Source organism: Coregonus lavaretus (assembly GCF_964263955.1).
Source record: "Coregonus lavaretus genome assembly, chromosome: 4".
NCBI lineage: Eukaryota > Metazoa > Chordata > Actinopteri > Salmoniformes > Salmonidae > Coregonus > Coregonus lavaretus.
The window spans coordinates 13130641-13143657 of NC_139991.1; the positions used below are offsets into that span (position 1 = coordinate 13130641).

At 41.2% G+C, this 13017-nt stretch overlaps 1 protein-coding gene across 1 annotated transcript; it reads right to left on the minus strand.

Annotated features, from left to right (window-relative positions):
* Positions 1–851: 851 nt before the first annotated feature.
* On the minus strand, positions 852–13017 carry LOC311127148 (B-cadherin-like). The gene is made up of 17 exons (XM_084158924.1): positions 12919–13017; positions 12344–12615; positions 11681–11795; positions 7014–7261; positions 6624–6764; positions 6361–6516; positions 6126–6270; positions 5848–6020; positions 5610–5738; positions 5315–5500; positions 3163–3407; positions 2922–3064; positions 2591–2815; positions 2296–2514; positions 2051–2181; positions 1725–1865; positions 852–1544 (listed from the first exon to the last, which is right to left on the minus strand). Exons 2-17 carry the CDS (start codon positions 12392–12394, stop codon positions 1338–1340), a joined length of 2655 nt encoding a protein of 884 aa, XP_084015050.1. The 5' UTR covers positions 12395–12615; positions 12919–13017; the 3' UTR covers positions 852–1337.

Consider the following 13017-nt stretch of genomic DNA (forward strand, 5'->3'; position numbering starts at 1 on the left):
CGTCAAACATGGAGGTGGAAACATTATGCTTTGGGAGTGTTTTTCTGCTAAGGGGACAGGACAACTTCACCGTATCAAAGGGACGATGGATGGGGCCATGTACCGTCAAATCTTGGGTGACAACCTCCTTCCCTCAGCCAGGGCATTGAAAATGGGTTGTGGATGGGTATTCCAGCATGACAATAACCCAAAACACACGGCCAAGGCAACAAAGGAGTGGCTCAAGAAGAAGCACATTAAGGTGGAGTGGCCTAGCCAGTCTCCAGACTTAATCCCATAGAAAATATGTTGAGGGAGATGAAGGTTCGAGTTGCCAAACGTCAGCCTCGAAACCTTAATGACTTGGAGAAGATCTGCAAAGAGGAGTGGGACAAAATCCCTCCTGAGATGTGTGCAAACCTGGTGGCCAACTACAAGAAACGTCTGACCTCTGTGATTGCCAACAAGGGTTTTGCCACCAAGTACTAAGTCATGTTTTGTAGAGGGGTCAAATACTTATTTCCCTCATTAAAATGCAAATCAACATTTTTGATATGCGTTTTTCTGGATTTTTTTTGTTGTTATTCTGTCTCTCACTGTTCAAATAAACCTACCATTAAAATTATAGTGGGCAAACGTACAAAATCAGCAGGGGATCAAATACTTTTTTCCCTCACTGTATATATATATATAAAAAAAAGACTGACATGTTGTAATTTATTTAATAAAACTATTCACGTCCATCATTGTACCAAAGGGATATCCTTTATAAAAAAAAAAAAGAATTCACAAGTGCTTCTTCAGAAGCAAAAAGAAAAAAACATACTTAATATGATTAAAATGAAAAGGAATAAAACTACCAAACTTAGACGTTAAATCAAACATTTTAAAAAGCATTTATTGAGCTTGATAATTAATCTCTGTTAACAAAAAAATCCTAAGGCTGATTTGGCTTTCAGTAACTTAAATTTCATGCCAAAGGATCGTCTTTATAGAAAAAAAAACAGAACTTTATGATGCCAACATAGAAGCAAAAACCAGCAAACAAAGCAAATTCAATTCAAGTATAATCTGGGGTTGTTAAGAGTCCATTAGAAAGCACTGCTGAACTGTGTAAAATCCATGTCAACATCCTGCTAGTGCAGAGCCAAGAGTGTGCCACCCTCCCCATGCTGAAGACGAGCATTGAACAAATTTTTCTAAAAATGGTCCCATGTCTGCACAAATCGAATTGCCAAAATGTAGATGTGCCCGAAACACATAAAAGGGGAAATAAAGAAGGTGTCTTCAGTCTACAGACTCAAGTGTAGAGAACCGGACGCTTGCCAAGCAGAAAGGTTTAGTGGCTGACTGACTTCTCAATCCTCTCCTCCTCCGTACATGTCAGACAGCTTCTTGAAGCGTGGGCCCCACTCTTGAAGGAGGTCGTAGTCCTGGTCGTCTCCTGAGCTGGAGGAGTTGAGGGAGCTGAGGGAGCCGGCCTCAGAGCCACCTCCTTCATAGTCAAACACCAGGAGGGAGTCGTAGGGAGGAGCAGTGGGGTCGTTGTCAGCTGCCTTCAGGTTCTGGTGAACAGAAAGATTACATTTTAGCACCTTGGTGAATATACATTTTAAACAAGCATAAACTACATTTATCCATGTCAAATCCAGTTATTTCAATGACAAATCATCTTCAGACGACCTAGATATGATCTTAACTGTGTATTCCACTCACAGTATAAATCAGTTCAAGACTTTACTCACATCATCAATGAAGTTGCCAATGTCGGCTGGGTTGGCGGGTCGTGGGCGATACTCTGGCCGGGCCATGGTTGGAGCGATGTCATTACGGAAAACATCAGGACGGTTATCCAGACCTCTGTGCAGAACGCTCAAGTCGAAATCCTGAAAGTGGAAAGATGTACAGACACGTATTATATTCCAAGATTCGAACATACAGAACCATAAACTTTAGAAACATTGAGTGACAGATTTGTTATTGCAAACCATTGCATATCCCAATAATAAATTGACCATTGGGAGAGCCTAGTGGGCTTGTTCTGAGCTAGTCTGGTGTGCTCTCCCCTCACCTGGTCATCCTCGCCACCTCCCTCCTCGTCGTAGTAGTAGAGGTTGTCCCTGACATCGTCCTCCTGCAGCAGAGGCTCCTTCTTCTCACCACCTCTCTTCCTCAGGAACATGAGCAGCAGAAGAGACAACACTGTGGAGCACAACAAACTAGCACTTCATTGTCTATTAACAATTACATATGTAGGCTTCGAGGACAGCATTGACCAAACACTTTAGTAACGGGTTTAACAAATTAACAACTTACATAGGAGTAGTAAGACGGCTCCTAGAATTCCCAGAATGCTAGAGAGGCCGAAGCCTGCTACAGCTTTATCGATGCACTGGACATCAGCTCCTTTGCAGTCACACACTGAGGCCTGGATGGTGCTGTCCTGGTGCAGGCCCTGGTTGTCAGACACTCTCAGGACAACTGTGTAATCTCCACTGTCCAACATAGTCTTCAGTGTCAGGATAATACCAGTCTCTGAAATGGAAAACAGGTAACATTTAACATCAAACAACGCAATTGTTTTAAAGGGGGGATAGTACTGTATGCATACTTGTGTCATTCATTCTGGCAGTCCAGTTAGAATTGGACGACCCCTGAAGCTGTACGGTGTATGGAGCAGCGAAGCCCGCGCCATCTTTATCAGTGACTGACAGCAGCTGTGGGGAGGACTCCTTGTTGCAGACCCTAATCACCCTCTCGTCAATGGTTGGAGCATTGTCATTCACATCCTCCAGCTCTATGATAAGGGTGCCAGTGCCAGTTGCCGGGACTTCATCTGCAAATTAGAGCAATGTCACTCAAAAGGTGAAGTTCAGGGTGTGGTCATCTTCTAAACTTGAAATATTAATAGTTAACATTAGAGAAAGGGAAAATTGAAGTACCGTTGTCAATGCCCAGAACAATAACAGAGTATTTGTTGTCTTGGACAAAAGGGGATTCTCTGTCCATGAGGCTCTTGACTTTGATCAGCCCAGTGTCTTTGTTGATACTGAGCCATCCAGCAAGATCCCTGCCTATCTTGTATCTGTTGAGTAAATGTAATGTAAAAAAAATAAAAATAATGTTCCCCTCTTCAAATCTTACAAAACATATAAGAAAATGTAAATGAAGTTATAATCTTACGTGACTTTCTGATTCCTTGCAGTGTCTGGGTCTGTGGCTGTGTATGGAACCAGGTCACTGTCAACAGGGAGATCCTCAGGTGTTTTGATAATCTTCTCCACTGGGGTGAAGACTGGAGCTTCATTTACATCTTCCACATTCACTATAACAGTAGCAGTGGAGGTTGGCATGCTGACGGCGAATGGGACTTCATTCTCCACAGTGACCAGAAGAGTGTACTTGTTATTCTTCTCAAAGTCAAGGGGCTGTATTGAAAGAACAGAATAGCCCATCAGCATAGGAATCCTTCAGACATTATAGAATCAGGATATTGGTGTTTATATCTACAAGCATACACTCCCCTATATATTTATTTGGACAGTGTAGCCAAAACTTTTAATTTGGCTCTATACTCTAGCATTTTTGATTTGAGATCAAATGTTTCATATGAAGTGACAGTACATACTGTAACTTGTTATTTGAGGGTCTTTTCATAAATATCAGTTTTACCATTTATAAATTGTAAGCATTTTATTTATCTAGTCCCCCCATTTGAAGGCATCATAGATACTTGGACATATTCACAGTGTAATAAAGTAGTCAAAAGTGTAGTATTATTTAGTTCTATATTCCTAGCACACAATGACTACATCAAGCATGCGACTACAAACTTGCTAGATGCATTTTCAGTTTGTTTTGGTTTAGTTTCGGATTATTTTGTGCCCAATAGAAATGAATGGTAAATAAGAATCACTTTTATTGTAAATAACTATATGCTTCTGAACAATTTTACTTCAATGTGGATGCTACCATGTTTACGGATAATCCTGAATGAATCGTGAATAATGATGAGTGAGAAAGTTGGAGGCATAAAGATCATACCCCCAAAACATGCTAACCTCTCATCATTACCAATAACAGGGGAGGTTATAATTTTTGGGGGGTGTATGATATTTTTCCCTCGAACTCTCACTCATCGTGATTCAAGATGTATTCATGATTATCCACAATGGTAGCATCCACATTAATGTAGAAGAGTTTAGAAACATTCTATTCTCATTTACACACAAAAAAAAGAAGAAGAAAGAGACTCCAAAATGACAATACATTACTTACCATTCATTTCTATAGACCACTTTCTGTGTTTGCAAACATTGTCGCACAAGGGCGATGCGCTCAAGTTGGTGGCAGAAGGGGGAGTTCTTACACAACGGCAGCAAAAAAAAAAAGCCTCTATTTACATGTTGCTTACGAGTGCATTTCACACTACTTTTGGATTATAATTGGATTTTAAGACTCGTATGAATGTCCTGCTTAATATAATATTTGTGTCATTATCGCAAATCAACTGCATTATACATTTTTTTTTAAACGCTTGAACTTCAAAAAGTAAAATGGCTCTGTCTAGGTTTTGCTACAGCCTATATCAATGAGCGTTAGCATTCTAGCTAACAATTGCGGCATCCAAAATAGGTATTTTGCAAAGACCATCACCAAATATAACCCTAGCGACTGTTCAAGCAAGAATCAAAACATAATTTTAAGCATATGAGAACCCCCAAAAGTGATTTTGTTTAGAAGTAATAAAAACGGAAATCTAGGCTGTGTTGAATGGGCGCAGATGGCGATGGCTTTCTTACTGCTGCCAAGAGTCGCGCTCAACTGTGCATGACGTTAGTGTGTCGTGTACTGGAAAAGGGTCTATTGGGCACAACAATCAAACAACGAAAACAAAGTAGTTAAAGTTGATGTAGTCATTGCGTGCTAGGAATATGGGACCAAAATACTAAACTTTTGACTACTTCAATACGCCATTAGTGAATTTGTCCAAATACTCACGGCACCTTCAAAATGGGGGGACTAGATACATAAAGTACTTTCATTACTAAACGTTAAAACATATGTATGAAAATACCCTCAAATAAAAAAGGTGACATTATGTAATGTTGCCTCATATAAAACATTGGATCTCAAATAAAAAAAATGCTAGAGAACAGAGCCAAATGAAAACGTTTTAGCGTCACTGTCCAAATAAATACGAAGGGGAGTGCAAGTTGCTTCCTCCAGGAAATCATTCCAGAGTAGCAGCTAAAACGCTACATTGACAGGTTGCTTTTGCTACGCCCCCAGAGTAGCAGCTCAATTATATCTATAGGAGAGGATTTCAACATACCTTGGCTGTCGTAATGATGCCCTCCAGCTTGCTAGGGCCTGTGCTCACACTGAAAAGGCCTTGAGGGTCCCCGTCAACTATCTTGTAGGTGGTGGCCCAGGCAGAGGAGTGAGGCTCATCTCCATCAGTCACTGGCATTTTCACCACCAAGGCATCCACTTTATTCTCTGGGACTGACACGGTGTACTGCAAAGGAGAGAAGCATGATTATAAAGCAACAACGAAAGGGCAATTTCATTATGTGTTACAACAGTGGTAAGGCTTCAATTTGAAATGTCTTCAGAAATGTGCTTACCAAAGGCGTCACAAACTGTGGCGCGTTGTCATTGCTGTCCGTCACTGTAATGATGGCTTTGCTAAAGCTGGTAAGGCCATTTCCTTCCATATCGGCGGCTTGGATTTCCAAAGTATATTTGGGAATTTTCTGAAACAAATTAAGTAGTAAATTAAGTCAGGGTCACAAATGTCACGCAAGTAGAATGTACACAACGAATAAATGATCGACAAGACTATTGATTAGAAAAGAGACCAACCTCTCTGTCCAACCCAGGTGCGTTAACCCGAATCCATCCGGTCACAGGGTTGATGACAAACATGTTGGGGCTTGGTAGTAGAGGGTCCTGTTTGATAATGGTGTATCTGACATCAGAATTGGCAGAGCCCTTCTCATCAGCATCAGTGGCCGTTACGTTCATGACCTCGTCACCTGAACAGTGAAATAAATTAAAGCAAAATCGTTCTAGCATAAATTTCCTTAAAGAATATCACATTATTAAGTATTGTAAATAGTGAGCGTGTGTGAACAACATACCTGGTTTTGATGCCTCAGGAACTGTTCCCGTAAATGGATCTTGGGTAAATACAGGTTTGTTGTCATTCATATCGATGACTTTCACAATGATCTCCAAGGGCTCCTCAGCTATACCTGCACCCACTGCAACAGCATGGGCTAGGAGCTAGAGAGAAAAGTAGCGAAAAACTGTAGTTTCAACTACATATCAGTTTAATTAAGTTAAGGGAAGAAAATTAGGATACACAAACCGTACAATGTATTTGTCTTGTTTCTCCCTGTCCAAAGGCTGGGTCACATAGAGAACCCCAGAGTTTTTGTCCACAGTGAAGAGTCCCACAGGAGGTTGGTCTGCCCCAGGGCCAGTGATGCTGTACTGGATCTTCACCTCTTTATCATTGTTGGACCTGATCTGGTTTACAAGGATAATAATATTCACATGTCAATGAAGAAATGTGCAACACTGACACTGATATTAGAGTAATGGAAAAAACGATCCTTAACCTACAAGACACTTACCTGCACCATATCCTTGGGGAAGGGGCCTCGGTCATTCTCTGGGAAGTTGATGGGAGGAATGACCCAGTCCCTCTTCCTTCTTTTCAGACCTCCTGAAGACTTGGGGAAGTTCAGAACTGGTAGAGACAGACTTGCTCCAGGCTGTGGAATTCAAACAAAAACCATGAAATATCAAGTCTATACACACACACACACACACACACACACACAGAAAGAGCATTTTACAAAAACTGCCATCAAACGTCATCAATTGACCTGAGAAAAAAAAATCAGTTTCAATGACAGAATATTTCCAGCTATACAAGTAATTGAAACACTTCCAGGGAGATGTAGTTGCCCATCTATCCCCTAGAGGACAGCATTGTCTTATTAATTTGACCAGTCGTATACCTGGGGCTGGGTTGTCATCTCATGGTGATGGTGATTGTGGTGGTGGCCGTGTCTGGCCTCATGCAGCACTCTGACTGGAACCGTGATCTTCTTGCCCTTGGAGTGGGTAGAGACATAGAACTCCTCATGTCCATTATGTAGAGTCACCCCCCTCTTCAGTTTCAGCGTCCCGTCGCCATCTACTTTGAAGCGTGAATCCTCGGAGTGAAAGAGAAAGCTGGTGCGGCTGGTGCAGTCATCAAAAACCACTTCAAGGTCATACAGAGAAAGGTGGTCAGAGGATTTCCTTTTAAAAATATTTCACAACCATAATACATATGTGGGCCTAAAAAGTAACCATTAAAAGCACTTCAACAACAGGAGCAGATTGAAAGCACTGTCGCATTAACCTCAAATTAATAACACAAGAGCCCTATTTCATCAGTGCTTTCTAGAGAGAAACTGATTAGAGCCACCACAAACTCACTCGGTAAATGTACAGTGAGGGAAAAAAGTATTTGTTCCCCTGCTGATTTTGTACGTTTGCCCACTGACAAAGAAATGATCAGTCTATAATTTTAATGGTAGGTTTATTTGAACAATGAGAGACAGAATAACAACAAAAAAATCCAGAAAAACGCATGTCAAAAATGTTATGAATTGATTTGCATTTTAATGAGGGAAATATGTATTTGACCCTTCTGCAAAACATGACTTAGTACTTGGTGGCAAAACCCTTGTTGGCAATCACAGAGGTCAGACATTTCTTGTAGTTGGCCACCAGGTTTGCACACATCTCAGGAGGGATTTTGTCCCACTCCTCTTTACAGATCTTCTCCAAGTCATTAAGGTTTCGAGGCTGACGTTTGGCAACTCGAACCTTCAGCTCCCTCCACAGATTTTCTATGGGATTAAGGTCTGGAGACTGGCTAGGCCACTCCAGGACCTTAATGTGCTTCTTCTTGAGATACTTCTTTGTTGCCTTGGCCGTGTGTTTTGGGTCATTGTCATGTTGGAATACCCATCCACGACCCATTTTCAATGCCCTTTCTGAGGGAAGGAAGTGCTCACCCAAGATTTGACAGTACATGGCCCGTCCATCGTCCCTTTGATGCGGTGAAGTTGTCCTGTCCCCTTTGCAGAAAAACACCCCCAAAGCATAATGTTTCCACCTCCATGTTTGACGGTGGGGATGGTGTTCTTGGGGTCATAGGCAGCATTCCTCCTCCTCCAAACAAGGCGAGTTGAGTTGATGCCAAAGAGCTCCATTTTGGTCTCATCTGACCACAACACTTTCACCCAGTTCTCCTCTGAATCATTCAGATGTTCATTGGCAAACTTCAGACGGGCATGTATATGTGCTTTCTTGAGCAGGGGGACCTTGCGGGCGCTGCAGGATTTCAGTCCTTTCACGGCGTAGTGTGTTACCAATTGTTTTCTTGGTGACTATGGTCCCAGTTGCCTTGAGATCATTGACAAGATCCTCCCGTCTAGTTCTGGGCTGATTCCTCACTCCACAAGGTGAGATCTTGCATGAAGCCCCAGGCCGAGGGAGATTGACAGTTCTTTTGTGTTTCTTCCATTTGCGAATAATCGCACCAACTGTTGTCACCTTCTCACCAAGCTGCTTGGAGATGGTCTTGTAGCCCATTCCAGCCTTGTGTAGGTCTACAATCTTGTCCCTGACATCCTTGGAGAGCTCTTTGGTCTTGGCCATGGTGGAGAGTTTGGAATCTGAGAGTGTGCTCCTAATCTCAGCTCGTTACCTGTATAAAAGACACCTGGGAGCCAGAAATCTTTCTGATTGAGTGGGGGTCAAATACTTATTTCCCTCATTAAAATGCAAATCAATTAATAACATTTTTGACATGCGTTTTTCTGGATTTTTTTGTTGTTATTCTGTCTCTCACTGTTCAAATAAACCTACCATTAAATTATAGACTGATCATTTCTTTGTCAGTGGGCAAACGTACAAAATCAGCAGGGGATCAAATACTTTTTTCCCTCACTGTATAAATGGAATATTGGTCATAGTAACAAAGCAGCAAATGACCTTCTTAAAAACCTAGGCCTAATCGCAAGACATTATGCAGGGTTATCCTGGGTTAAGACTCAAGGACAGGTGGGCAGCAACCTCTGGCTTCACATTACTACTCTAAACATCCTGAGGCATAGGCCTAGCTCTACAAAGAGGTCTGAATCACTCAGGTATTAGTGTCTCATTATGCCCTTATTATTTTACAAAATAAGTTGATTGAGTATTATTTATATTTTTAAATGACCTACAATTCTGCCCCCCCCCCCCATCTTTCTGTAGTTCTTTCACTTAGGCCTAGACTGCCCAATAAAAGTTGCCGTTTAGAAACCCAAAATCAATAAACCTCTTTCCAGCCTAATGAACTGGCTAAATGTTATGCAGAAATTCTGTAATGACACACAAAACGAGAAATGTGTGGTTGAGAAAGATATGGAAGTGTGGTTTTCATTAGTAAAACTGAATTGGATGTATGCCACAGTACCTACTTCTGCTTTCTGCTCATTCTATTGATAGTTAAGTACTAGAGAATCAGGTAGGTAAAAGGTACAGCGACTACCACTCTTTAGGCAAGATGGCGGTCGTCACCAATGTTTTCAATAAATTAAAGAAAGCTGTAGGTGGTAAAGCTCAAATCCAGATCAACAATAAAGAATCAGGCCATCTGTCATTTGTTTTACAAGTGGCTGTCTCGTCGTTGTTGGTAAATCAGGCCTAACACTGTTGTGTCGTCTGCAAACTCTATGATTGGGTTGAGACGTGCATGGCCATGCAGTCCAAAAAAAAAAAAGAGCCTCCATTAGCACCAATGCTGGACAGACAAAACACCACAATGCTATTGTAAATAAACTAAGACTGAGAAAACAGGGGAAGGCCAGTGCCATGCCATATTTGCCAAGTAATGTACAGGGTCATCTTGCCAGCCGCACCTCAACAAACAGTTACAAAGTCCTATCAAAGGGAGTTACTGGAGGTCCCAGAGACATGAGTCAATGATTTACTTAGAAACAAAGCAGCCTTGTGAAACTAGCCAGCCTTGTGTTTCATCATCTGTTGTGCCGTTAAACAACGGCTGACAACCTTGGACACACCAAATGGAACATAAATTGCTGTCAGCAAGTTCACTCACCTTATAGCTCTAAATTATTTTTGTGAATCACAGTGTAAGTTCATAGAGAAGCCAAAGACACAAGGCCCACAATCATAGCAAGACCTGCAAGTATCTAAAAACGAAGTGTGCTCAGTGGCTTGCCTGTACAATGTACAGAGATATGCACAGTTTGATTAGGAATCACGAAGGCTGTCTGGGGAGACGGAACAAATCTTGAAACACAAAATACTTCCAATTGAACCACTTTTCTGACAAATTGAATAATGTATTTTTTAAAAATCTCTATGTGTACTGAAATATTCAAAGCAGAACACTGTCTGCTATGAATGAAACTACAATGTAATCTGAAGTGATGACACTCATTTCAAAAATCTTAGGCCTTATGCAGCATTCAAAACAACTGGGGCTCGGAAGAATAAAAGGTCAAATCATGACGTCGGTGATCTTCAGGTTGAAAAGTTGGAGCTCTTGAAAGAGGCCTGAGTTCCCGAGTTGGAATTTTGAGTTGGATGACATTTCAAATAGGGAGGGTGTTGATCCATCTGATTTGTTTAAGAGACGTCTGGATACTGTGTATCAGGATTTTGTGGCCATTTACACAGATGGTTCAAAAGATCCAAGGACAGGACATACTGGGTCAGCATTTGTAGTGCAGGAATGTGGGGTGGAAGTCAGGAAACGTATTACAGATCATCTGTCTGTATATATGGCGGAGCTGATGGCCATACTGTTGGCCTTGCAGTGGGTGGAGTAAGTCAAACAAGACAGTAGTTATTTGCTCTGATTCATGTGCAGTGTTAATTAGCTCACATAGCAGATAAGACCTGCTTTATGAGGTGCTACAAACCCATAGCAGGATTAAACAGATGGGTATTCAGATAAGATTTACATGGGTCCCATCCCATGTTGGGGTGGAGGGGATCGAGGCAGTAAATGAACTGGCTAAACAAGCACTTAGTAGTGGGGATGTTGATGTTGAAGTTTCAATGAGCAAGGCAGAGGCAAAAAGACTGATATATACAGTGATGGTGCAGAGATGGCAGGCGCAGTAGAATAGAGAAGAAGGCATTTATTTCAAGTACAGAGGAAAGTCGGGGAGGACAGCAGGAAGGGACAGAAGAGAGGAGGCTATTTTTACAAGAGTAAGGGTGGGACCCAGCCAATTGAATAAGACATTAAATGTGATAGGAAAGCATCCAACAGGAAAGTGTGATTATTGTCAGGAAACAGACACCGTGGAGCATGTATTGCTACAGTGTGGGCAGTATCAGAGGGAAAGAGAGAGGATGAGATCTAGTATGAGGGAGAAGGGGATACAGGAAATTAGTTTAAAGAGTATATTGAGTAGAACGTCATTAGATATAGTCTCAAATATTGTGTTATCTTTTTTAAGAGCAACTGGGCTGGCAGGTAGGATTTAGTTTCTCCCTGTCTCTGGCCCACACTCCACTCCAGTACAGTGGCGGTAATGCACCATAACGTTGGATGCCAACCGCCGATAAACCCCACTGAAGAAGAAAGCTACCACTAGTTAGTTCTTACCTTTTCCTAGTCTCCGGCCACTTTGTAAGTGATTTCTTTCCACTTTGAAAATGTACATTTCTGAATTGAAACCTGGTAGACATTTTGACTCCTCCGACGCCCCTGGCTTGAAAGCCTTACAAAAGGAAAAAATAAAATAAAGGTCAGTTGTATTATTTATAATCAACTGCACAAGGTTACAAAAGAAATATAACCCAGATTACCACAAAATAAATATAACCCAGATTACCACAAAATAAATATAACCCAGATTACCATAGAAATGCTATCATAATTACCACTCACTACTATTGTTGATCTTCTACAAATAACACAGCACCCTATTGTGAAATGTAGTATATGTTTGGATAAAAGAAGCTCAAAATAATAATAAAATAACCGGGTGTGTAAAAAAAAAAAAAAACGTTTCCGGGTACGTTAACCTGGTAATTAAACAAATAACCGACCAACGCAACGCTGACTAAAACAAATGTACCCGATGAATAATGAAAAGTTAAATCATAAACAAGTTTTTAAAGAAGGGCTGTAGCTTAACCAGTATATGTGTGTTAGAGAGATCTCTAAGCACAGATACTGGTTCAGACTGTAGCCAACGTATTCCCAGGTAAATGGCGTAGCCTACATTGCGCGTTACTTTCAGAGTAGAAACAAAAATAATCTTACCTGGAGAAATAATATTAATATGCCCAACTCCACGAACCAAAAGGCCCCCATTTGTTTTGAATAATTTCTGGATAGTCGTTCCACCAACAGTAAAAAGTAATCCGTTTATGCGTAGAGGGCACACTTCTCTCTTGTTCAAATGTGTGCTTTCTGGGTGTTGGTTAAATTAGATAAATGAGCTTTTAATCAGGTGGCTTCAGCAGGCAGGTGACCTCGCCCATCCGCTCGCTCCGAGTATGGGCATGGAGGAGAACGTCTCTTTATACCCGCACCTATGAAACACAGGTAAATTGTCAGAAACCCACAGCAGGGTCCTGTGTGCCAAATTATTACACGAGAATGTGAGAATTCCGATCGAGAGGAGAAGCACGGATGAGGAAGAGTGGGTTCATGATCAAACACGGATGTCAGTCATTCCATTTCAAACAAAACACAGTCAGCAACACTGACAATAATTTCACAGACTGGAGCAGTCTATATTTGTCCAAATCTATAATTTGTCAAAATAAGCTTTACATTTTAACAAATGACTGACAAATACATATATTTTAGTCATGGTAAAAGAAAACATTTACCATTACTCCATTTAGCCTAGTCGAAATAAATGCTGTAGATGTTCTTCACCATACATTTCCCCAGCTTGTAGTAAAGTCTGTGTGTGAATGTGAGAGACC

Coding starts and splice junctions, on each gene's coding strand:
- LOC311127148 (XM_084158924.1), bottom strand. CDS start 12,394: ATGGGGGCCTTTTGGTTCGTGGAGTTGGGCATATTAATATTATTTCTC. Junction 5,501..5,609: donor CACAGTTTGTGACGCCTTTG/GTAAGCACATTT, acceptor TCTCCTTTGCAG/TACACCGTGTCAGTCCCAGA. Junction 1,866..2,050: donor GAGGTGGCGAGGATGACCAG/GTGAGGGGAGAG, acceptor TTCCACTTTCAG/GATTTCGACTTGAGCGTTCT.